Genomic DNA, 26,660 nt, shown 5'->3' on the forward strand with positions numbered 1-26,660 from the left:
GATAATAACAAACTGCTTTAGATGTTCTACAGTTGTTCAATCAAGATAAAGCCACACACTCACAACACAGGTCCCATAAAAATCATTTTATTGTTTGTTAAATGAGAAAACGTCTCTGCTGACGTAGTACGGTCCACTGTGACGACGCTGGTTATCTCTTGGCCCTGGAACAGACCCAGTTAATGCTGCCTGTATCATAGCATTAGGGATTAAGGTAATTACAAAGAATGTGTGTGAGAAAGATTACACAGATCAGACTGGGTCCGTTCACCTGCACTTCCACAGGGCACTTGCTCATTTGAGTCAGGCAAAAAAAAAAATAAGGCAGCGTTTTATCTTTCTGCTATCTGGCCCGACAACATCAGAGAGCATTATATGTCCCCTACTGTGATGCTGTCGAAGCGGTTTCATTTGACAAATAGGCTAAGGCTTAGTGCTCCGACACTGCTGTCCACCATCCTGTGGGGTGATGCTCCAGACGCCTGATTGGCTGTTGTGTGCAGAGCCAGGGTCCACTGGTTTCTCCGGGTTACTTCCTCCATCTAAAGGGGAAAACAATATAAGACATGCCAGGTGTTCCTAGCAGGTGGCAGTGTGTGTGTGTGTGGAAATAAATAATGTAAGGTCACTTACATTCTTAAACATTTGTCTTTTCCACCGCTGGCCACTCTCTGTCCGTCGGGACTCCAGTCAACTGCAAAAACCTGAGCAATGAAAGAAAACAAAATTAGTGGTGTTTGTCCAAGCAAAAACCACTGCTATGCTGTTGCTAATATATTTGGATTGTTTTTTTTTTAGTATTTTTGTTATGTGGCTGCTAGGTGATTGCTTAGTTGCCTGACATTAAAAAAAAAAAAGTAAAATATACAAAAATAATATGCAAACATTTAGTCTATATACACACACACACACAGATACATATATATATATATATATATTCCTATGCATTTTTAAGATGCCCCCCAATGTTCACTAAAACTGTAAAAATAAATAAATATTTAGATATGTTAGAATCATTTTTAGAAATGTTACCATAGCAACTAACCAAAATAAATGCTTAAGATAATCGACTAAAATTTAAAGCTATGTAGAAATAATAATAATAAAACAATGTCAGAAGCCAAAACAAAAATATTAAAACTGAAATTGAAATAAAAGACAATATACAATTAATTTTAAATTGATTGTTTTTTTTTTTTAAACAAAAATTAGAAATTTTTGGCAGCTAAATGAAATATATAAAGTTGAGGTACTAAAATATTCTAAAACTAAAATATAAATTAAAGCTGTATAAAAATTCAATTGAAAAAAAGCTGATATGAAATGAAATATTAATTGTAGACTATTTTTTTTTCCAAAAACCTGAAAACTGGCTGGAAGACCTGCCAAGAGAGCATTGCAATAGTCATAATAATTATAATTATTATATATATTTATTAGTGGTCGACCGATATATCGGCCGATATTTGGCATTTTTCAAATATCGGCATTGGCCGATAAGTTTTTCTGCTTGGCCGATGTGTTCGAGGCGGGACTTTCATTTTGACGGCGCTGAGAAAAGCAGCGCCTGAGAGCACACAGCTCACACTATCCCTCTAGTTTACTGTCATTGTGAACAGTTCTGTCTAAAGCCCTATTCAGACAGGACAAGCTTTACAGAGGGTCGTTAGAGAAATTTGTATATCACAGACGTACTTGGTGATTTTGATCCCGTCCGAATCTGCCACACCTGTGTTTTTCTCACACAACCTCTGTAATAATTCCAGAGCAAATTACCTACTGTGATCCTCTGAGAAAAATAATCCCGTCCGAATGCGAATGTCTGTGTTTTGCGATATTTTATTTCACAACGCATTTCCTTGTGTGTTTTGGCCAACGTGAATTACCGTAGATGCTCTTACCGCACGCATGTTTGATATATTTGCTTCCTGGCAAAGAAACAATAAAAATAATAAAAATAATAAAATCAAGAGCCAGATCACATAAACTGTTGTGGGATTAGAAATTTATAAAATGTTAAATCTAGGTTCCAATGTAATAGTATATACACTGATAAAGTTATGTACATTATGTTTTACATTTTGAGGTAAAAAAGGCTGACATATCTAAGAAGATCAAATCAGGAAAATCAGGTGTCTGAGATAATGACCGTTATGCTCTTCCTGACCACCTGGCTTTTTAAGCTCAAGGCACACCTGTGCTTTTGTCTCTATGATAATGTAAAGGTATGGGCGATACTGTCAGGCACCTATACATTTGAATGACACTGTTATGCTGGGAGAATGCCAGTGTCGGGCTGATTCCTGTACTGCATCTGCATGCTTTGTTTAGATTGTCTCCACCTCTATGTATCCCTCCCCCTAGAAATGTATATAAACTACAAATGTATCAATGACTAGTTAGACTTGGATGACTGCAGCGACGCACAGCGAGTCCTCAATAAAGAGTAACTTCTGTATGAAAGATATCCCAACGTCTCCTGGTCTAGGAAAAAGTTTCCAACACTGTTAAGTCTGGCTATTGTAATATCAGCATCAGGTAAGATACCCAGTTTATTTATGCACTCAATTACATAATGATTTAATTACAGATGTAGCCTACCTTTATGAAAATTAAACATGGGTTTACTAAAAAAAAAAAAAAAAAAAAAGTTAAACTTAAGTAACCACACATTAAAATGGTTTTGCTATATCCATTTAGATTCACCATGGTATTTGTGTGATAATACTAATGGTCATCAATCCGAATGTCTATACACACTGCACGCATACAGAGTGCGTGATCTCCGTGACGCCCAGATAACAGACCCTCCCACCTCTGTAATTAACACGGAGATGTTAGTCACATCTGAACTGGTACATGAAAATCACAGACTACAAGTGGTAAGAATCAAAACTCAAACATAGTTTAGAAAACTAGTCCCGTCCGAATAGGGCTTAATACGGATAGAAGTCTGACTAATAATCAAATAGAATGGTTAAAAAAAGGAATTAATGTATACAAAAAGTATTATAACTATTGCTTTTATATTATTAGTAATAGAAAGGCAAACATTATAATACCCATTATAATATAATTTGTTGTCAGCATTAAGCAGATACGCAGTTATATCATTTAAACAAATCTTTGAATGGCCAATAAACATTTAATTTCACAAACCTTGCAAACTTAGTCGAATCCAGCTGTGAGATCTTGTAAAGTGTGCATGTATCCAGCATGATCACGTGTTCTCTGCACGACGGTCAGGTCCGTGTGAATTTAATGCTTTAAACTCTATTTCAAATTATGCTGTGCTTTATGCATTGCCCACTGCCATATTCATGTCATTTTCTCGGTGTGCTGTATGTAAATTGAGGGTTACCCTGGCTTTATTTGAAAAATATGATTCCCATTGCACACAAACTTCCCAGAATACTGAGTGCCCTGTTTGTTACAGTGTTTACTTCCTTTTTAATTATATTTTTATTAAATATTTATTTATTTGTGAAAAATACTTCATCTAAAGTATGTTTATTTTACACTTGTTTTTTAATCCATTGTCAAATGATTTAAAAGTTCTTAAATATGAATATATATATATATATATATAGGCTTTATATCGGCTATTGGCCCCCCTGCTTTCCAAGATATCAGCAGTCAAAAAACCAATATCGGTCGACCACTAATATATATATATATATATTTTTTATATATATATATTTTTTATATATATATATATATATATATATATATTAATAAATGCTAATATATATATATATATATATATATATATATTACAAAAGCACATAAATTAAAACTTAAAAAATTAACAATATTACTAAAATAAATATTATAAATATATATATATAAAGTTTTTTTTATATATAAATGCTACTAAAATAAATGAACTGAAAAAGTAAAAACATTCTAAAGCTCTGGCCCTTGTGTAAGACTCCAACCTCTGAACTAAATCCATTCAGTGTCTCACCTCATCAGCGTGTCCAGGCAGATCTGCGTTCAGTTTGCCCTTCTTGATGTCCCACACCTTCAGAGTGCTGTCACTACTGCCACTGACCAACAGACGGCTGTCTGCTGACCACGCCACCTGGTACACTGGCCCCACATGACCGCGAAGTGAGTTCAAGTACCTGGAAAAACATAAAAAAAAAAAAAAAGATCTTACAGCCCTTTAAAAACACTTTCACAAAGTCAGAGAAAACATATCGACATGTTTGATGTTATATTTGAAGAAGCTCTGGGTTGTTACCACGTGCAAGCACGCAAAATATGCCAGTGATATTGCCCTCTAGTGTACACTACTGGAAGTTCTTTACAGATTTATCAAATTTCTTTCATAATTGCTGAATTTTGCAACATCTGATAAAAAACGATATAAAAACAAAAGCATTAATTTTAGATGAGAAACTTATTTTACTTAGTTGCCAAGGCAACATTTCTCATTTTAAGATTTACTAAATTTCTAAAACTAAAATAATTATTACATAATAATTAAATTGTTATTAATTTAAAGTATATAGAATTATGAATAAAAAATAATAAAATGAATAAAGTTTTTTTTTTTTAAATGAAAGTAAAAAAGCTAATTGAAAATAATAATTAAAAAAACTAAATAATAATAATACTAAATACTAACACTAATGTAGGTGTGATGACAAAGTCACTGTTATTGAAATGAACTGAATCTGGGCATTCATTGCGTATAGAATATTTGCATACCATGCACACACTTTACATGCTATATACTAATATTAATATTTAAATATAGTACTGCACACATATTTTAGAAATATGGCAGTATGCTAATCTGCACATGGCCAAATCATTCAAGGATCTATGACCACCCTACTTACTTTCCCGTCTTTCCGTCCCAGATCTTTATAGACTTATCGAAGGAAGCGCTGGCGATCAGCCGTGTGTCCGGTGAGAACAGCACCTCATTGACCAGTGCTTGGTGACCCGTCAAACGGGCCACTGGCTTCTTCTCCTCTGCTGGGTTCCATAAGAACATCGTGAAATCATCTGATCCTGACACCAGTCTCTCATGACCTTCACCTTAAGAAGACCAAATGCTCAGGTTTATACATAAATCCCTTCTCTTGCAGGCTGGTACTGTATATAGACTGGTCTCACTCACTCTGACACTGTTGTAGCGCTTCAAAGCCTTTTCCTTGATTTCGTCCACTGAGGAAAGCAGAAACATTTACATTTATCAAATGATCCATATTACATCTACTACAGTTCAAACGTTTGGGGTCAGTAAGATATTCCTTACTCAGCAAGGATGCATACAATTGATCAAAAGAGAGAGTAAATACATTTATAATGTTACAAAAGATTTCTATGTCAAATTAAATGCTGTTCTTTGAACTTTCTATTAAACAAAGAAGCTTTGCATCATGGGAATAAGTTAAATTGTGAAATATATTAAAATAAAATAAAAAAAATATTTTAAAATGTTAATAATATTTCACAATATGACTGTGTTAACTGTATTTTTGATCAAATAAATGCAGCCTTTGCGACCACAAACCTTTGAACAGTAGTGTATAATAATTAATTATGTGCAGGTGTTGAAACATACATGATCCGGTGAGATCCTGTGGGTTTATGGTTGCAGTAGCTGGCTCAAACGCTCCTGTGCGCAGAACGTAGTCAGTGCTGAGGGCCAGCGTGTTGACCCAGTGAGCGTGACCTTGCAATGTACGACACTGAACCCCCTATGGCACAGGCGAGAACAGATATTCACACCATAATTCAGTCAAACACCCAAGTAAATATTGTTTCACGTTATATTTGATCCATCATGAGTGGAAACAACTTACATCTTTGGCTCTCCAGACTTTAATGGTTCTGTCCTGAGATGAAGTGTACAGGAGACCATCACCTCCCCATTTTACACACGTCACAGAATGTGTGTGGCCGGTCAGGATCTTATCACAGCGGCCCAAAACTGTATCCCAGATCCGAATCGAACAGTCTTTACTGGTGCTAGCCAAATATCGACACTCTGGGTTCCTGTGATGGGGTGAAAATTACTGATAACTGATCATAACATTTTGTTACTTCATTATACATTTTTCAGAATTAGAACGTTCCATTTTCCAACATTAGTAAACATGAATTAACAATCATTTATTAATCGGTTATTTAACGGACCTGAGCTAATATGAACCAACAATTTTTATAATCTAACATAACCAAAGATTAATAAATATTATAATAAATGAACTGCTTGTTGTTAGTTCATTTTATTTAATGCATTAACTGACAAAAACTAATGGGACCTTATTGATTTTATTGTGTTACCAAATTAAACAATTGTTAATAAACAATACAGCAAAATTAAATACAAAGCCCCAAAATAAGTTAAATTATTTTCATTTCAAATAAATTTGATCACGAATTCCCTTTAGAGCTAAAATAACTAAATTAACACATGTAAATAAAGCGATATAAAACATACTTTAATTACAAGGCCAAACTGATTTTTTAAAACTCACAGGTGGAGAGGTTCCCAGCACAGCCAGGTGATCCACTTTGTATGTCCCGTCAAGGTCTTTCCGATCTGACTTCCTGTGATCGGATCCCACAAGAAGATCTGCAAAGATCACAGCAGATATAAATCATTATATTAGACCTAAAGAACATCTTGTACACTGGAATATCAGTCACTTATAATAAACGTGATATGTTCACCTGACTGTTTTTGCACCCTGATGCTAATTTCTTGCCATCTGGAGACCAGGCAATGGACAAAACCCAATGTGTGTGTCCTTAAAACATGATGGACAAAATGTCAGATGCTTGGTTTAACTTACAGATGCTCTGCATTTCATAACATGGAGCGAAAAACTGACCCCTAGCAGTGTGGTGTGGTGTTTCTGTGCTCAGATCCCAGAACCTCACTGTCGTGTCCCCAGATCCACTGGCCAGATATCTGAGGAGCATCCCCAAATAATATTAAGTAAAAAAAAAGCTTTATTTAGATGCATGCAGGACATTTATCTGTCTTAATATAAATGTAAAGCTACTGTTTAATCCGCTTACTTTCCTGTAGGGCTAAAAGCCACAGAGATGACGGCCTCTGTGTGGCCCTCCAAAGAGCTGGTGCATCGAGCCACGGCCCGAACACGAAACACGGCCTGCGGCTGGTACACAACCGGCAGCACCTGCTCAGTCTCCAGGCCCAACTCCTGCACACAGGAGCCCAGGGACGACACCACCTCTGCATCTTTCACAAAGAACAAGTACGGCACAGGCTCGTCCTGTAGAAAGACAAAAAGATTGGGGTTATGAAACAATAAAATCTGCAGTAAATCATAACCAGCATCATTCAAAACCAGCTTTTACTTATTTACTTATTTTTACTTATAGTGCTGGTCATCATTTCATTTCACTCAAATAGTTCTAAGAAACTATATTCCAAGTAACCGATTAATGTATTAAAACAAAATGTTTTAAACAATATGTAATAAAACATAATTAAAAGTATTACTCAACTACACAAAATAAGATAAAAAAAAGTTTTAGATATAGTATATCACTGCTGTCTTGTCAATGACCCAAATATATATTCTAAATGAACATACTTTATAACACATGAGGATATATATAAGTGATTTTATACTTTAAAGATCGCAATAAATGAAGTATAGATTACCGTTTGGGGTGTGTTTTAAAGAATGTAATACTTTTATTCAGAACAGGTGCATTACAGATCAAAACTGACAGTAAAGACATTTATAATGTTGCAAAATATTCCAAATTCAGATAAATGCTATCTAAGAGTCCTGACATATTGTATCACAACTGTTTCCAACATTTAATAATAAGAAATATTTCTTGAGCAGCAAATCATCATATTAGAATGATTTCTGAAGGATCATGTGACTCTGAAGATGCTGAAATTTCAGCTTTGTATCACAGGAATAAATAACATTTTAAAATATATTCAAATCAGGTATTTCTAAAATTCTAAGAACTTTTCACAATATCACTGTTTTACTGTATTAATTATCAACTAAACGAAGCCTTGGTGAGCACAAATAGACTTCTTATCGACCCCAAACCTTTGAACGGTATTACATATCTCTAACACAGTGTTTCAGATCTATCATAAAAATATATTAAAAGGGTTTTAACAGAATAGATAAGGTAAGGTACTGTAGTCCAGTACATTATGGGCTGGCTCTCTGATAGCTGGATGAAGCACATACTGCAGTCCTTCATTCATACCTTCTGTAACAGCGCGTTGCAGACCAGCTGCAGTTTATCCGGACTGATGTCCAGCGGAACATCGAAGGGGGATCCGAGCACCTCTCCGGTCTCATCCTGGAGCTGGATCAACACACGCTCCACGTCCACGCTCATCTTCCCTTTAAACGAGAAACACACTGAAGTAACATATACACTATCAGCACGTGAGGCACGAACGTATAGAACAAGCGATTAAATATCAGTAACAGCAAAATAATTAAATAACTGAAATATTTTATACATTCAAGAAATAGACAAGAATTCCATATGTACACAGAATACGAGAATGTCCACTTAGTAAAAAGCGAGATACCTGTCGTTATTGATCACAGCACACTCCACGCGTGCAACGTAAAGTATTTTGGACGCACGCAAATCGCGTGAGCGTGACATCATAACCGCGCGCCTAGTGTGACTGTACTCAAGTCGGAAAAGAAGCAGACGCTCAGCCGACGAAAAAATGGGTGGCAAAAATAAACAGAGAACGAAAGGAAATGTCCGGGTAAGACGAATGAAAGTTATTCGATTGTTAACATTTTCCAGCTACAAGCCAAATCTGTGAAATAATAGCAAGAGTCATTGTAGTTGACTCTAACTGGTCAGTGTTGTAAACTATCTAAATAGCATGATAGCTCACTACAACAAATGGCTATTATGTACTTCCTGTCACTTATTGTATAAAAGTAAAGTATTTATGAAACATTTGATATGGCAAGCGGTTTTTATCGTGTCTGTTATGTAAACCTCCTGACGACGTCACGTGTTTGTAGTGTAATCAGACAGAAAGTGCTTTAGTTGAGCAACCATATATGATGGTGATGAAACCATAGGACTGTAATCAACTAGGTCTGAAATGGTGATGAATGTGTAATGACAGCCCTGTGTGTTCTACCTTCCAGCCATCCAGCAGTGGCAGGGCTGCTGATCTGTTGGCCAGGGAGAGTGGCGTTGTACCCGGGTTTGTTGGATTCGGTGTCTCCACCTCCAGTGATCCAGGATATGTACCTGCAGTACAGGGGGCAGAGGAGATAGACAATCAGGTTGATGCAGACTTCCGCATGGTTCTACGGAAGCTGTCCAAGAGAGATGCAGTCACAAAATTGAAGGTATCACTTTTAAAAAATGTGGATCACTAGGCAGTAAGCACTATTACAGTCATTCTTGATCTCTACAAATATTTTCATAAAGGGTTAGTTCAAAATTCTCTTATTAATTACTCACCCTCATGTTGTTCCAAACCCATAAGACCTTCATTCATCTTTGGAACCCAAATGAAGATATTTTTGATGAAATCCGAGAGCTTTCTGACCTTGCATAGATAGCAATGCAACTACTGTATGTAAGGTAGATTGTAAATGTAATCATTTGTTAGAACTGTAATTTCAGTAAATTAACCGAATATTGCTTTCTTGTTGCACATGTGTACAAAACATATAAATTTCTATAAACCATTTCTTTTGACTGACTCAGTAATTGAATGGCTCATAAAAACTGATTGATGTTTATTTCAGGCAGTACAAGAGTTTGGAACAATGTGTCAAGAGCGACAGCCTGATGTTGTAAAAGGTGTCCTCCCATACTGGCCTCGGATATACTGCCGAATATCAATGGTAAGAGAAGAATGATAACCCTGTCATAATTTGTATTTTATTTATTTACAATTTTATTCATATATTTATAATTTTATTAAATTTTTATATTCGTGCAAATGAACATTTTTAATTAACATGCAAAACTAAGTTTTCTCTAGTGGTCTCAGATATTTGGACCCCACTTTATATAAAGGCAGCAAAAAGATGTAAATGATTAATTTATTTTAATTTGAATATGCTTAATTTACCTGTGTATCTGTGTAAATTAAAGATTGGCTGGACAAGTTTATTTAATATATAATATGTTTTCATCAGGACCATGATCGCCGTGTGCGAGAGGCCACACAGCAGGCCTTTGAGCAGCTGGTTTTAAAAGTGAAGAGGAATCTGGCCCCCTACCTGAAGAGCATCATGGGTCACTGGCTCATCTCTCAGTGTGACACATACTCTCCTGCTGCCTCGGCTGCCAGCGCTGCTTTCCAGGCCGCATTTCCCCTGAATAAACAACCAGAGGCCATCAGCTTCTGTAAAGATGAAATCCTGAATGTAAGATAAGCTTTTCTTATCCGCATAGTGAGAAAAAATGACATACTGCAGAATTTTTGATGCATGTTGTCATTGCTCAGCTGAAGTGTTATTTTTTATATATATATTCTCTGATTCTAAGTTCTCCAAGACAATTTGCTGAAAGAAACAGCTGACACTCTCAGTGACCCTCAGTAAGTGTATATGTACAATAATAACCTGATGGTGACATTAGTTTTGCTTTGCTTGGTCATATTGTTATATTTTAAGAAAAAAGCAGTGGGTGCCTGATTAATAATAGTAGTAGTTTATGTGTAGAATATATTTAATTTATTTTGTTTTATTTTTGTGCAGGAGTGTGCCAGAGGAGGAACGAGAGGCTAAGTTCATCCGTCTGTTGACCAGCTCTTTGCTAGCTCTCAAGAGACTCCTGAGCATTTTACCCGAGCAGGACAGAGAGCTTCTAAAGGAGCGACTGACACAACTCATCACACAGGGCAAATTCTGGAAGTACAGCAAACACAAGACCCCACAGGTGAGCTGGGATCCTACCAGATGTGACCATGACAAGCAACTTTTCTAGTTTTTATTTATGATACTTTACACCCACATTAAAATCTCTTACTGTACTATTTGTTAGATGTTTTCTTGATTATTAGGTGTTTTAATATGATTCAGAGTTGTCTGTTTTATTTTCTAGATTCGAGGGGCGTTTTTTGAGCTGATTGCCACCATGTGTGCGCACACACCCCAGCTGATCCAGGCAGAAGCGGCCCGAGCGTGTTCTGCTGTGCTGCTATCAATTGACGACACAGACCCGGTGGTGCTGCCCCCTTTGTGGGAGGCGGTCCTCCATATTCTGTCCTGCGTTGATGTGAGACTGATTATTTTTTTACACAGATATAATAAAAAATACATTACCGTTTAATAGTTTGGGGTCAGTATTTATTATTAATTTTTTTTGAGGAGCAAATCAGCATATTAGAATGATTTCTGAAGGATCATGTGACACTGAAGAATGGAGTAATGATGCTGAAAATTCAGCTTTAACATCACAAAAATAAATTAAGTTTTATGATATAATAAAATTGAAAGCAGTTATTTTAAATTATAATAGTATTTCAAAAGATTACTGTTTTTACTGAGAATAAAAAAAAACTTATTTTAAAAACATTATAAAATCTTACTAACCCCAAACTTAAATAGTAATTTAAATAGATATTTATATTAATATTTATTTTAGATAATAAAAAACAAAAATCTCACATTTTCCAGCTCTGCCATAACCCGTATTCAATCCAAAATTAAAGCGTTAATCTTATGCAGTCTAATAATGTTATAATAAATGTTATTGCACCTTATTGTTGTCTGTTGTCAGCGGTGATTTAAAATCACTGTCATCACATAAACTCTGTGCAGAACTGCTGGACGCATGTCAGTGCCAGGAAAGGCGTGATGCCAAAGCTCTGGGTGCTTCTTAAAGAAGGAGGTCGAGGTCTTGCAACATCTCTGCATCCAAACCTGCTCCCGTTTATAAGCAAACTGCCAGCAGAGGTCACACAGCCCAACTTGGAGTTCTCTAGGACATTCCTCACATCTGTCATACAGGGGTAAAAAATGTCATATTCATATAGTCATTCATCCAAGAGTCATGTACCTGCAGCAGATTTCCCTTTTTAAATTTGCTATATTCCATAAATAATAATAATAATTAGATATGAGGGAAAACATTTAGCTTATTTTAATTATATATATATATTAGGGGTGTAATGGTACATGTATTTATAACAAAAATGTTTGGTATGGGTCTTTCGGTATGCATGTGTAGCAAACAAATACAGCATTGTTTTAACTAGAGCACGATTATATTGGCAGATATGAGCCTGTTGCAGATATATCAGTAAATATGCTGCAGATATGCCACCGATATGATTTTTTTTTACAGAGGTATATTGTGTCACACTTCACACTTCTCTAGTAAGAATCGTCTGTGTGTGAAGACAGTAGCGCAGATCCGTGAATGAATGTTCCGAAGTGAAATAAACTTCAACGGTATAAAGTTAAATAGAATTAAATTGAAATAAAGTTGAATTTTTTTGCTGTTCAGTGCACTGATGTCAGACTCATTTTGGATAGTAAAGTTTATTGTTAAATGCCCTGCCTCCATTACATATCATTGTCACGTAATTATAAGTGTTTGATCACCATATTTGAGTGATCATTGCAAAAAATGTTTATGTAATTATATTCTGTTTATGCATATACAAGGCTGCATGTATTTGATCAAAAAAAAGTAATATTGTAAAAAAAAATTACATTTTAAAATTTAATAAATAGAAAATGGTTATTGTTGATTTGAATAATACCATTTTACTGTATTTTTGATCAAATACATGTAGCCTTGGTGAGGATAAGAGATTACTTCTTTAAAAAAACATTAAAAAAAAAAAATTGTGTATTTTTGCACTTTTTAATTTATGTTTTCCTTTATTCTGGTATGTTTGGTCCAGGTTGTTGAGTGATCGTGCTAAGTCCAGTCCCTCAGAGAGTGCCGCCATCATTTTTGCCACAATGGAGTGCCTTCGGTTTATCGTCCTGCAGAACATCGGAGAAGAGCAGGAGCAGAGAAACATCCAGAACATGCTGATCTCAGAACAGGTCTGTAAATTATAAGGAAAAGGTCTCTCTCTAAATCTGCTAATGTCTAATGCATTGAACTCTCTCTTTACAGCTCCTGCCATTGATTGACAGAGCTCTGGGAAACCCATCGCTGCAGACGGGTCCTCTGTTCCCTCAGGTCTCAGATATTCTTCTGTCCTGGGAAAAGCGGGCAGTTGGGAAAGAGGCTCCCACGTTTCAAAGACTGCTGTCAGACTTCTGGGAGGGTTTGGGACGCTTGTGCACAACATACGTGGACTGTGAAGAAGCTGAGCGAACTGCCCTAGAGGGCATTGCATCGCTCCTGCAGATTATGCATAACCCGAACAGTGCCAGTAAACTGACTAAGAAGAAAAAAACAGTGAAAATTTGCTTCACGGACAGAGAAGAAAGAGGCCAAGGGGAGGAACCTCCTAGGGAAACTCCAGTGGTGGAGGAACATCACTGTCCCTTGAGAAATGGACACCTGCTGGATTTGGTGTGCCAGCTGGCAGAGCTCAACATGGTGTACGTGTGCGACTGTGAGTCGGAAAGGCACCTGCGCTTCTTGTCTCAGCTGCTCAGGGCGTTCCCGAGTCCTCAGGTGTTCCAAGTGCTGCTGAGGCCGGAGGAAATGAAGCCTGAAATGGGGCCGGAGCTCGGGCCGCTCGCTGAGAATGCAGCTGTCCACTTTCTCCTGCAAAGAGTGACTGTATGGTTAAAACAAGACGACAGGAAGGACACTGACTTCCTGGTGGACATGGTTTTCAGTTCCCTGCAGTGCTGCAGCTCCAGTGATGACAAGACACTAATCCTCAACCACATCAGTGTAAGAGACCCACATGGTTCGGGGGGATTGGGATGCTACAGGGATATAGTAAAACAATAAACCACAAGATGCTGTTTTTCAGTGTATTTACCACATACAAGGGGTATCATTAGGCATGATACAAAGTAACAACACCAGTATAATAACAGACACCGGTCTTCAGTAAAGCATTATATTTATTACAAATAATTACATATTTTTTGCTGATGTTTTCACAAAAGCCTTGATAATATAATATAATATAATATAATATAATATAATATAATATAATATAATATAATATAATATAATATAATATAATATAATATAATATAATATAATAAAACAGTTATATTAAATTGTAATGATATTTCACAGCATTATTGTTTTATTGTATTTTTGATCAAATAAATGCAGTCTTGGTGAGCATGAAAGATTTCTTTCAAAAACATGAAAAAAAAAAAAAAATCTTACCAACCCTGAACCTTTGAATGGTATTGTATTTTTTTAATTAAATGTTTTTTTTTTTTTTTTTTTCATTTACAAACATGTAAAATCAATAATCAGTTATTTGTCTCTTTAAAACAGAGGGATTTGAATTGGAGTGTGATTCTTCAACTTATTGAAAAGGTACCTGTTTTTATTAAGAGATCTCTTCGGTTAAGTTACATTTAGCCTTACATTTTACAGTGTTTTGCATTGAAGAAATATGAATTAACTAAATCTTCTCTTCTCTTCACTTTCATGACACCAGGCGTGTGCAGATCCTGTCCGTTTGGAGGTGTTTATTGGCTGGCTGAGGGGTCCTGTGTTAGGGGAGAGGTTGGTGGGTCTGGCAGGAGAGCTGTGTGTGATGGGTCTGCGTGGATCCCCTTCTTCATCATCCCATCATGCACACGGCTGGCCTCTCATCAGCCTCGCTCTGTCACAGCAGCACAATAATGGTAAGTCTGCATGTCATCACTATTCAGAAACTACTACCTGGTCTCTCACAAATTGCAGTTAAAGACAAAACTGACTTTATTTAATTTCTTTATACAAGTCCCTGGATCACAGATTTGAAGAAATAAAATACCAGAAACATTGAAGGTAGAAAAATTGTGCACAAAAATGGTGAACAAACCCTAGCCATAAATATGAGTGATAGTAATACTGGCTTAGCAAGGTAAAATCAGTATGGGGAAAAAATCAAGACATACATTATTATTCATACATTAAATATTCTTTACACACAAAAAGTTTTTGGAATAACTGTTTTCTATTTTCATTCATTTAAAAATGTCACTTATTCCTGTGATGAGAAGCTGAATTTTCAGCGGCCATAACTCCAGTCTTCAATGTCACGTGATCCTTCAGAGATAACTTGAAATAGCTGTTTTGAAGCTGTATAAACATTTCTTTTTATTATCAATGTTGAAAACAGTTGTGTTAATATTTTTTTGGAAACTGATACATTTTTTTTTTAATTCTGTTTTCAGTATGAATAGAAAGTACAAAAGAACAACATTCATTTGAAATATGAATCTTTGTAACATTATACATGTCTTTGCTGTCACTTTGGATCAATTTAATGAATTCTTGCTGAAAAAGTATGAATTTCTTCGAACAACAACAAATTAAAAAATTTTTTTACTGACCCCAAAATTTTGAATGGTAGTATATTATGTTGTAAATGACTTAATGACTGGTTCTCTTCAAAGAAAATTATGCTGTTTCACCCTTTCTTCTCTCTGCAGAGCCCCTCATTGGCAAGGCGTATGTCGAGCAGATCATTGACAAGCTCCACACCACCCTGTCAGAAGCAAAGGGCATGTCAGACGCTGGGAACATGGAGCCGCTAGTCACTTTCATCTCTGATGTGGCTGCCACCTTCTTTTCTTCGGTTAAGGGCTGCCTGCTGCTGGCGTCTGCCGAAGAATTACTTATGACTGTTTTCCAGCTTTGTGCACAGGATCAAACCATCACTCACCTCTCAGGTAGACTCCAAACCATCCAAAAGTTCAAACATTTGTCTATTTAGAATGTGGTTGTCAATTTCTCAAATATTACACAGCAGCAAACAATGTCTCCTCAGTTGTGTGTATTGCTATTAAATGCATGTCTTGTGTTTCCCGGCAGATGCTCTTCTGCTGAACCTGCAGCACGCCTACACTGCTGGCATTCAATCATTGATCACTAACCTGGGCGCAGGGGTCACAAAGGGCACCCTCCTCCACAACATTGCACTCTGGGTTAAAAGTCAGCTGCTCACCACACACCTGACAGTCAAAAGGTCTTAAAAGTACTCATCTAATGGTCTTTAGATAAATGTGCTTTCTACAAATGCTGTTACTTTTAGTTGTTTTTTTTTTTTTTTAAGTTTGCATAGCTGAAAGAATTGTTTGGGAGCCTTTCTCAATCTCCTCTGTTACTAATGTCAGTTTGCAGCTTCTGGTGCAGGCTGTGGAAAGTCTTGCACAGACCATCGCCTCGGCCCAGAAGACCAGCTGTCTTCTGTCTCAGTTTATCTTCTGTCTTAATCCTACTGAAGAGGAATGGAGTCGCATTAGACAAGCCCTGTTGCCTCAGGTACTCAGCCGGTCACAAATGACATTCACACAGGCCAAACAAGCCGGCAGCAGATTTTGTGAGGAACCACTGGTTCAATATTTTGTTAAAATGGTATAGAAGGTACTTAGAAGAAAAATATGCCATTCTAATGAATTATCTTTGTGAATCTCGGCAGTGGGTGAGACACCCTCTACTGTGTGGTCGTCTCAGAGTCTCTGGTGAATACCCGTGCATGGACGCGTGGAAGTTCAGGGCAACTAACCGGCTGCCGGCACACCTGTGTGTAAGTGCATTACTGGGCAGAATCATCTTCACTGCAGCTTCACCTGATGACCAGCAGGTGGAGGCAGACTTTGAAATTCCTGATCTCAAACACATAGGTGAGACTCATTCATTCATCTAGCTTTTGGTAGCAGTGATCTTGTAAAACAATAATCATTGTTGCTTATGCATTACAAGTTCTAAAAGGATAATTGAGACAATTTTTCAGCTATAACATTTAAGGAGGAAAAAACACCTGAGTTTTATTCAGAGACCCAAACTGAGTAAAACATACAATTTGGTGTAGATGTCAAAAAGTAAGGTCAATTTTGATAGCTTGTAATGTAAATCAGTATCTTATTAAAATTATTAAAATATAAATGCTTATTTTTATTTATTTATTTTTTTAATCAAAGCTCTGTAGTTTTTGTGAATTGTATTGTGTTTCAAGACCTGAAAGCTTATTGTTAAAATTACACTAAAATGCCTTTTATTTGCTAAAAAAGTATCAATCAAAGAGTTTTTGAAGTTTTTGTAAAACCATTTTTTTTCCCAGTAATTTCTTGTCATCTTGATTTGGAGGCCTTATTAAATATGAAACAATAGGCTTTATAGAGTTATAATAAAGTGTCACCAATATTTGTTTTAATGTAGTTTCAGAGATTTTCTATGGACTTCAGTGGTGTGAAGAAATGGAACTGTCACCACTCATGGTGTCTGAATATCACAAACTGCTGCAGTCCTGGAGTTTAGAGCAGAGAATCCACAACAGCAGCCTGATCAGAACCAGTCTCTTAGACACACTTTTCACAAGGTCAGCAGTGAAAAATGTGAATTTTTTTTTTTTCCAAAATATGCATTTTCATTTTTAATGATCTTGCCTAGCTGGTGTTCTCAACTCTGGCCATTGAGGTCCATTTTCCTGCGGAGTTTAGCTCCAACCTTGATCAAACTCGCCTGCCAGTAACTTTCTAGTAAACCTCAACTGCCTTTAGCCCGAGTCATCCTGAAGACATCGATTAGCTTGTTCAGGTGTGTTTGATTAGGATTGGAGCTAAACTCTGCAGGAAAGAGTTGAGAACCTCTGGCCTAGCCTAGGTATATAGTATAGATGTCTTTTATTTTATTTAGTTTTTAATAAGCATAATTTATAGACCCTTTTATCCTCTTTAATCACAGGTCACAAGAAGAGGGCTCCCTCTGGTCACTAGCTCTGGCAAAATACATGCAGAACAGCAAAATAGAACCAAGCCACATTAAGGCCTTATATGGCAATGTAGAAAGGTAAGACATCCCCCAAAACACACTACATGTTGTTTTCCATGTGCAAAAAAAAAAGAAAAGTTTTTTTAAAAAATGTTTTTGAAAGAAGGCTGCATTTTTTTGTTCATAAATACAGTAAAAACATAATATTGTGATACATTATAATGTAAAGTAAGTGTTTTTTATTTAAATGTAGTAGAATTTTCAGCATCATTACTCCAGACTTTAGTGTCACACAATCCTTCAGAAACCATTCTAATAAGCAGATTTGGTGCTCAAGAAACATTTCTTATTGTTACAGATGTTGATTAATATTTTTGTACATTTGGTACATATTTTCAGGTTTTTTTCATTTACTTGAAATGGAAATCTTGCTGTCATTTTTGATCAATTTAATGTGGCTTTGCTGAATTAATTTGTAAAAACGTTAGTGTAAATTGTAATGGCTGATTCAATACTTAGTAATGTGTTAAACAGCATATGCTGATGTGGAATGTGGTGTGGATGTGACCCTCCTCTTGACCTGGAGGAATCTTTTTATACAAATACAGATGATCAAAATGTGCTTGTGTTCAGCTTTTCATCATCACAGCGTTTTGATGAGAAATGTCAGCCTAACCAGCAAGTTGATTGTGACGTTCCTGCTAATTCTGCGGTTCTTGTGTGTGTCAGTTTCTTTCCCCTCTCTGAACATAGTGTGAGCACGGTGCAGGTGCTATGTCCATTTCTAGCCAGTGAAGAGAGAGAATCCCTCATTGCCTTGTGTGTCGCAGAGCTCCTTAACTGGCAGGACAGAGAGCAGGACTGCATTGATGGTGAGATTCAAATCATATACACACACCGCACATGATGAGTCATATAGGCTTAGCAACACCGATCTCACTCACTTAAGTGATGTGAAAAAATAATGTTGTGTGTGTAGGTGTGTGGGGCTGTCTGGCCGTGCTGCTCTGCTGTCTACAGGCCGACACGGCTGTGGAGGATGAGATCTTGTTGGCTGTCGTAGCCACGATTGCCGAATGGAGGAACAGTAGGGAGGAATGGTTCCTCTTCAACAGGTGAGACTGTGCCTCAGCTATGTGTATCTCTGTAATGAGGAAGACGGCAATGGCTCGTGTTTACTATGTCAGAGCTGTGGCAAAGATGCTCCTTTGCTCTTTCCTCCACATTTTATTTGCCGATTTTATTGTATATTTCCAATAGAAAATAAATTTGTATGTATGTGTATGTGTGTGTATGTGTATATATATATATATATATATATATATATATATATATATAATATATATATATATATATATATATAGATAGATATAGATATATAGATGCGTGTCAAAAATGTGAAGAAAAGTGAAAAGAAAAAAACATAACCGTATATAACATTTTGCCCAAAATGCATTCATAAAAATAACATTATTACAGAAAAATTATCAAAATATAAGGGCACCTCAGTTGTGGTATTGCGGGCCCGAGACTCAAACCCACAACCTTAGGGTTAGGAGTCAAACTCTCTAACCATTAGGCCATGACTTTAAAGTGATCATACAAACTGCACGTTTAAAAACGCTAATTCATTCAAAGAAAGATGTAATGAACTACGCTATTTAAATAATTTTAACTCTATGGAGCCTCAGTACAAATAAGCATGGTACACATTATGTTATCAGTACTAACTTATTTAATATTCAGTACACGTGCACGAAGTGTAAAACGAGAAGAGTGTATCCTTACGAAAAAATAAAATGCAAATATCGCGGTTGCTGCTGTTCTTGCATTTCTCTGTGGTTGGCTCATCAATAGCACTGTATTGCGATATTGTGGTTATCTTGAGAGCCCTATAATAGCTATCATAACAAGCAATCTGTCCTTTTTTAGTGACCTTGGAAAAGTTTCAGCCGCATGGCTCTTATTGGCTGTAGAAATGATGCGTTTCCTGTGCTGGATGGTGGATCATTCTCCTACAGTCTTGGGAAACACTCATTGGGATCTCCTGCTCTGCTCCATGCTGGCATGGCTTGAGGTGAGATTTCTCTCTCCATCTTCATTCACACTGTTGGTATGCAGTAGACGGGCTCACAGAGACACCTTTTCAGAAATTTCCACCCCAGTGCACAATCAAATCTGCATTTTGAACAGATTTTATTTTAATACCAGGTGTAAATCAGATCTGAAATGCTTTACACATATGGCTGATCTTATAAATAATCACACCTACTAGAACCGTGCTGCATACAGACGATGATCGAAGCGAATGTCATTCTTAATCAGCGCAACATGTTATTGTGTTGTTTTCACAGACTGCCCGTGAGAACAGCAGCATGTTCTGGAATCCTTGGGTACAGCTGTTTGTGTGTGCAAACTGTGAGCTGATTGTGAGGCTGAGTGAGTTTTTCACATCGCCCCCTGCTGGTGTGGGGGAACAGCTTCCTCCAGAGCTGAACTCAGAGTGGAAGGAGTTCTTTTTGGAGGGAATTCACAACCTTCTACTCCCACTGCTTATTAAAATCCCCAGTGAGTTAACTTAACTAGAACCTTCATGTTTAGTTTGTGGTTTCATGATTTAAAAAAAAATGATATCTACACTACTGTTTAAAAGTTTGGGGTCAGTAAGTTGTTTCATGTTTTTGAAAGAAGTCTTAAAATGTAATTTATCAATGTGATAGTAAAGCTGAATTTCACATTTTTGACATGATCCTTCAGAAATCATTCTAATATGCTGATTGGATGCTTAACAAACATTTCTGCTTATCAATGTTAAAAACAGTCGTGCTGCTTAATATTTTTGTGTAAACCCTGACAAAAAAAAAAAAGTCTTAACAACCCTTACCTTTTTAACAGTATTGTATATGTACATGTTTCAGAACATGCTATCTAAAAAAAAAATTGTATCATTTATAGTTTTGATATTTAATGGAAACATGATGTCTGGTGGTTAACACACTACTGAAATGTCAAACTTTTGTCTCAGCGGACTTTACAGAGCCAGATGATCCTTTGTTCCCCCTGGCGGTGTTGAGGGCAGTGGGGGAGGCTCTTATCTACATCCCCGTGGAGCTGCTCACACAGAATAAACTCCCTCCTCGGTTTGTAGCTGACCAGAGGAGCAGTCTGTCGGAGCCTCTACAGACCCTGCTGAATACCCTCTCACCCCTGCTGCTCTTCAAAGCCCGGCCGTTACAGCTTGCGGTCTACCACATCCTACACAAGTATAAACTCTGTTACCTTCTTTACCTCCTACTTCACTCTGACTCCACACAATAGGCATTTAAATTTGTCATATCATGGAAAACTTACTTTTTATTAAGGAATAGTTACCCAAAAATGAAAATTATTATTTTTTTTTAAATGAATTTTTAGCATTACATCACTTGCTCCCCAATGGATCCTCTGCAGTGAATGGGTGCCGTCAAAATGAGAGTCCAGAGAGCTAATAAAAACATTACAGTAATGCACAAGTAATCCACAGGACTCCAGGTCATTAATTAAGGTCCTGTGAAGTGAAAAGCTGAGTGTTTGTAAAAAATCCATCAATAAGGAATTTTAACTTTAAGCCAAAATACCGGTCCATAATCCAGAATAATGCTTCCTCCAGTGAAAAAGTCTGTCCCTTTTTGTCAGCACACATAAAAATCCACTGACAGTTGAGAACTGTTTTGGACTGTTTTTGCCTGTAAATGGTGCTTGATCTGTGCATATTTCTCTCCTGATTCAGACGAGAGGACTTTTTCACTAGAGAAAGCAATATTATGGATAGAGACCTTTATATTTTAGCTGGAAGCAATGATTTAAAGTTAAAAACAGCTTAATGATGGATTTGTTTCTTAAAAACATGCAGCTTTTCACTTCACAAGGCAAAAACTAACTTCAGAAAACACAAATTCACTACAGAGGATCCAATGCCTATCAACAGAAGTTTGGACTGACTTTCTGACGGCACCCATTCAGTCTACAGGACTAATGGTGAGCAAGTGATGTGATTCTAAATTTCTCCAAGTGTGTTGCGATGAAGAAATACATTCTTCTATGTCTTGAATGGCCTAAGGGTGAGTACATTTTCAGCAAATTTAGATTTTTTTGGGGCGAACTTTTCTCAAAGTCCAGCATAATGTACATATACTCTAAAGGCCCTTTCCCATGATCAGCAAACATAAGCACATTAACATGTGAACAATAAGTTTTAAGGGAACAGTAGCAAAAACAACCTGTACTAAAGAGTCACTGAAAGGGCAGAAAATGGTTATGCTAAATTAAATTACAACTGTTTTTTTTGCAGGAAAACTTGTTTAACATAATAATTGGAAAAATAAAATGCAAAGTTTAGAATACCGCATTAAGGTTTTCTACCTGTTCTGCAGCGTCTGCAGAAACGCTATAATGGACTTTCCTGTAAGTTGCTTTGGTAGGAAAGTATCTGTCTAGAACATAATTGTATATGTAATTGAAATGAATACTCCAAGGGATGGCCAGTTTTTGCATAGCCTTAAGGTCATATTGTACGGAAGAAGTTTAATCCACAATGCGTTCCGCTTTGGGTTTAATTAAATATGCTTCATTGAGAGCACAAGCCTCTGGGAGAGAAACAGTTTTATGTTCCACAGGGTTAGCTGAGATCTCCTCTGTGCTGTTGCTGTAATGCTATGTCCATTACAAGTCTTTGAATGAGGCTCAGTGCTGACGCTGAATCGTCTCCGGGGAATGAGTGATGTGTTCGTGTCTTACAGGGTGATGCCTTTGTTGCCAGAGAGTGACAGCGAGAGTGCCAGCGCTAAATCTGATGACGAAGACGGAGAAGAACCATGCTTGTAAGACACACAAAGACACTCTTTCACACACACTGGCTCTTAAGAGTCTTTGGATATGTACTGCAGAATAGATCCCATTTGGTTTGACATTTTAAAATAACTACAGTGTAAAATAACTAAAGTATTGGAATAAACATTACCTAAATAACACAAAACACTGATGAATGTAAATGATTATTTATATATATATATATATGTATATATGTGTGTGTATATATGTATGTATATATATATATATATATATATATATATATATATATATATATATATATATATATATATATATATATATATATATATATATATATATATATATATATGTATATATGTGTGTGTATATATGTATGTATATATATGTGTATATATGTGTGTGTGTGTGTATATGTATGTATGTATATATGTATGTGTTTATTTATTTTTTAATTATTGAAATCTGTTTATTATTTAAAATATCTGTATAATATTTGCTATTTATTTTTACATTTTTATTATTATTTTATTTAACATTTTTTGGCCACCCACAACTTTAATGGTATCCTGGCAACTTACTGTGTGCACTTCCTCTAGGTCTCCTCCAGCAGCGTTAATGAGCATCCTCTCTGCCACAGAAGAGCTCTTGGAGAGTATTCTAGGTGGTGTGCAAGTGGGCGAGTTTGCAGTGGTGCAGCCCCTCAGTATGGAGCACTGCTGCATTCTGGGATATCTTCTGGCCTGGAAACTCCTCTTCACCTTCTTCAAGGCTTCTTCATCTCATGTAAGTAAAAAACAGTCATATTGTTCTGGAAAGTTGTCAATCATGGTCTCATCCTTTTTAATACACTTTTAACAGAGACATTCTAGAGGTTAAATGATCTGTCAGATGTGTCCGTCTCATTGTGACAGAAATATTGAGTGATAATGTCACAGCTTTCATCTCTCCAGCTCTTTATGATTTTGAGTGAAAGTGCAGAACTTATTTGTAATGCAAGCAACATGATGTCTTTCACGTATAGTGAAAATGTCTTTTTTTTTGTTTATCAGCTGCGAGCTCAGTACTCTCTGCATTTGAAAAAGACTCGTTCTCTTCATAAACTCCTACTTCATCTGTTCCGTCTGATGCCAGAGATCCCATCAGTGCCTGGGCAGCCAGCAGAACCCTCAAGCAAAGAACCAAAAACCTTCTTCACTGAGAGTTTGTCTCTCTCCCCCCGGAGTATGTTGCAGATAATTTATAACTGTAATTCTCAACTGGTTTAACCACAGGATTCAACACACTAGCAAAATGATTTATAGTAAATAAATAAAACCCATATGTATGTAAACACAAAACCATATATGTAAATAAAATCAAGTATTACAATTTAATTAATATACTGATGAATGTATAAACATTATCACAAACTAAATGATTTAAAACATTAATGTATATCTCCCATATCTGAGATCATCTCAAGAAGTGTGTGTGTGTTTTCTAGAAACTGAAGGTCTGCAGTTTGAGGTTCCCCATCTGGCCTGCTCCGTATACTACGGTGCGTTGAAAGACTTGCCTGCAATGGTGCGTCTGTGGTGGAACAGCCAAGAGAAACGTGTCTTCAGCACGGTGGATAAATTCACCAGCAAGTACGTCAGCGGCGTTTTGTCTGCGCAGGAGATTGCGTCTGTGCAGTCCAGCACCCAGACTTTTGAGAACATGACGGTGAGCTGTGGTGGAAAATTTAAGTGAAAAAATTATCTGTGCTTAAGTGGTTTTAGGCATTGTGATCTGATGTGATTCGCATTCTCAGGTGAAAGCACGGTCTGCCACGCGGGAGGTGATCGCGACCTACTCTGTCGATGATATCTTCATAGAGCTGGTGATTCAGCTGCCTCAGAATTATCCGCTCGGCTCGATCTTAGTGGAGAGTGGGCGGAGAGTGGGTGTGGCCGTTCAGCAGTGGCGCAATTGGATGCTTCAGCTCAACACGTACCTCACACACCAGGTACAGGAAGTAAAAAATGTTCTCAGTTTAATCCTTTTTAGATAAATGCAGTAACATTTAGTTTAATAAAACAACTAGCTTGTCAAAAAAAAAAAAAAGGAAATATTTTTTGGGCCATTGTTGCTTGGGCCATTGTAGTGATTAAAAAAAAAAAAAAAAATTTGTGTCTAATGCAGTGGTATTTTTTCTTTTTCTTTTAAGATTTGAATACTTTTGGGGGCTGCTGTTAATGTTGCCTGTTTAGTTTAGAATTGACCCACTTGAAGTGGTTTAATAAATTAACAGTTAAATGCCCTGAGTGATTTATTTTGAATAACTGAACATGCCCAGACTGATTTAGATGATGTGTTTGGTAGAATGGCAGTATTCTGGAAGGTCTGTCGCTGTGGAAGAACAATGTTGACAAGCGTTTTGAGGGGGTGGAGGACTGTATGATCTGCTTCTCTGTCATTCACGGATCCAATTACTCGCTGCCAAAGAAAGCCTGCCGTACCTGCAAAAAGAAGTTCCACTCCGCCTGTCTGGTGAGTGCCACATACACCATCTTTTGCTCTTCCATCATATTTTTATTTTTAGATTAAAAGTTTTTAAAACCTAGATTTTTTTTTTTGAGCATTTGTTATTTTATGAATTTACATAATTATAATAGCTGCAATTTAAAGTTAACATGGCACCCATTTTACTTCTGTAATCTGTGTTTGTGTGAAACGGGATATTCAATGATTTTCAGAAAGTAAATGGGCTCAATTTTGATTTTGTGTTAAGTTTTAATGTTCTTATTGGTAATATGACTGCGTCCCTTTCAAATCATAGGTTTCAAATTCTATAAAAGGTCACCAGTGCACTTAAAATTGAATAATTTCCCATCCGCAGTGAAGTTCTCAATCTGTCACCATTTATTACTCCACTTCTGCAGAGGTTTCAGAATCAGCAAAATGTGCAACCTTGAATGATCTCAAATGCTTCTCGTTCCTCACTGACCGGTTGTTTCCATTTTCTTTCATTCCACAGTATAAATGGTTCACATCTAGCAACAAATCCACATGTCCTCTGTGCCGAGAGACTTTCTTCTAAGCTCTGTCTCCATGGACACAAATAATAGGAGAATGACATCCTCGGCAAACAGCTGACTCAGAAAGAAATGTTTTATTCGTTTGTTTGTACATTCGATTTTGGCAGTGCTGTAAATTACAATGGCCTTTTAGTTTCTAACTCTGAAGATGCACCCAACAACACCTGTCACAAACAACGGAATGAACAAACAGTCAACAGCCCAAAAAACAAAGTACCCGGACTGGATTAAAGACAGCTTGACAGGACAATGAAGGCTTAACAAGCCGGAGAATTCATGGCCTTAAAGGAATAGTTCACCAGAAATCAACATTTTGTCATTATTTGCACACACTCATGTCATTCCAAACTTGTCTCATGTTATTTTTTTGTAGAACACAGAATCTTGACACTTTTTTCCTCAACACATCTGTCAAGCCCCAAAAAAGAAGAGAGTATGAATAAGAAAACTTAGTATAGTAGAAGATAGAAGTCACATGGTAGCTTAGTGAATGGTACAAAAATTAGGTTGTTGTACTCTGTTTTAATCAAATGTAGCTGCAAACAGGTTTGGGATGATTTGGGTAAATAATCACAAGATGTGTTTTTTTTGTGTGCACGCTTCCTTTAAAAAAAAAAAAATTGTCCAAGGTAGCAAGATGGTTCATCATATATCAGGTTACATAAATTTTTCCATTCACAAGTAGGTCTTCTGGTGAAATCAAAGTGTTCATAGTTTCTGCTGATGTTCTGATAAATGTTGGACCATATGGATGACCTGTAAAGAAAATAATGGACCGAGTTTTGGCTTTTTATCTCAGCTTGATGATATTTTGTATAATGACATATAATGCTGTATGCTGCAGAGATTTCTGTTTGCTTTGATCTTTAGTTGTCATGGATTGTGTAACATGACACAATTTGTGGTCCTGAAATACAGATCATACTTTCAGCCTCA

The 26,660-nt window shown here is 36.6% G+C and overlaps 2 protein-coding genes across 2 annotated transcripts; one reads left to right on the top strand and one right to left on the bottom strand.

Annotated features, from left to right (window-relative positions):
* Positions 1–71: 71 nt before the first annotated feature.
* Positions 72–8,682, bottom strand: nle1 (notchless homolog 1 (Drosophila)). The gene is made up of 13 exons (XM_042765018.1): positions 8,570–8,682; positions 8,236–8,375; positions 7,048–7,265; positions 6,858–6,937; positions 6,697–6,773; positions 6,501–6,598; positions 5,823–6,015; positions 5,582–5,717; positions 5,135–5,181; positions 4,851–5,053; positions 3,968–4,127; positions 634–704; positions 72–542 (listed from the first exon to the last, which is right to left on the bottom strand). The coding sequence occupies exons 2-13, from the start codon at positions 8,368–8,370 to the stop codon at positions 530–532; spliced, it is 1,431 nt and encodes a 476-aa protein (XP_042620952.1). The 5' UTR covers positions 8,371–8,375; positions 8,570–8,682; the 3' UTR covers positions 72–529.
* Positions 8,580–26,660, top strand: ltn1 (listerin E3 ubiquitin protein ligase 1). The gene is made up of 30 exons (XM_042765017.1): positions 8,580–8,758; positions 9,156–9,362; positions 9,768–9,866; positions 10,164–10,394; positions 10,515–10,567; positions 10,728–10,908; positions 11,074–11,247; positions 11,793–11,983; positions 12,884–13,031; positions 13,105–13,839; positions 14,407–14,448; positions 14,573–14,762; positions 15,555–15,794; positions 15,937–16,090; positions 16,239–16,386; positions 16,544–16,748; positions 17,284–17,443; positions 17,809–17,913; positions 18,565–18,707; positions 18,815–18,950; positions 19,768–19,912; positions 20,190–20,403; positions 20,861–21,098; positions 22,614–22,694; positions 23,262–23,448; positions 23,715–23,886; positions 24,149–24,369; positions 24,458–24,652; positions 25,009–25,176; positions 25,664–26,660. The coding sequence occupies exons 1-30, from the start codon at positions 8,717–8,719 to the stop codon at positions 25,724–25,726; spliced, it is 5,268 nt and encodes a 1,755-aa protein (XP_042620951.1). The 5' UTR covers positions 8,580–8,716; the 3' UTR covers positions 25,727–26,660.

Source organism: Cyprinus carpio, chromosome A10 (assembly GCF_018340385.1).
Source record: "Cyprinus carpio isolate SPL01 chromosome A10, ASM1834038v1, whole genome shotgun sequence".
Taxonomy (NCBI): domain Eukaryota; kingdom Metazoa; phylum Chordata; class Actinopteri; order Cypriniformes; family Cyprinidae; genus Cyprinus; species Cyprinus carpio.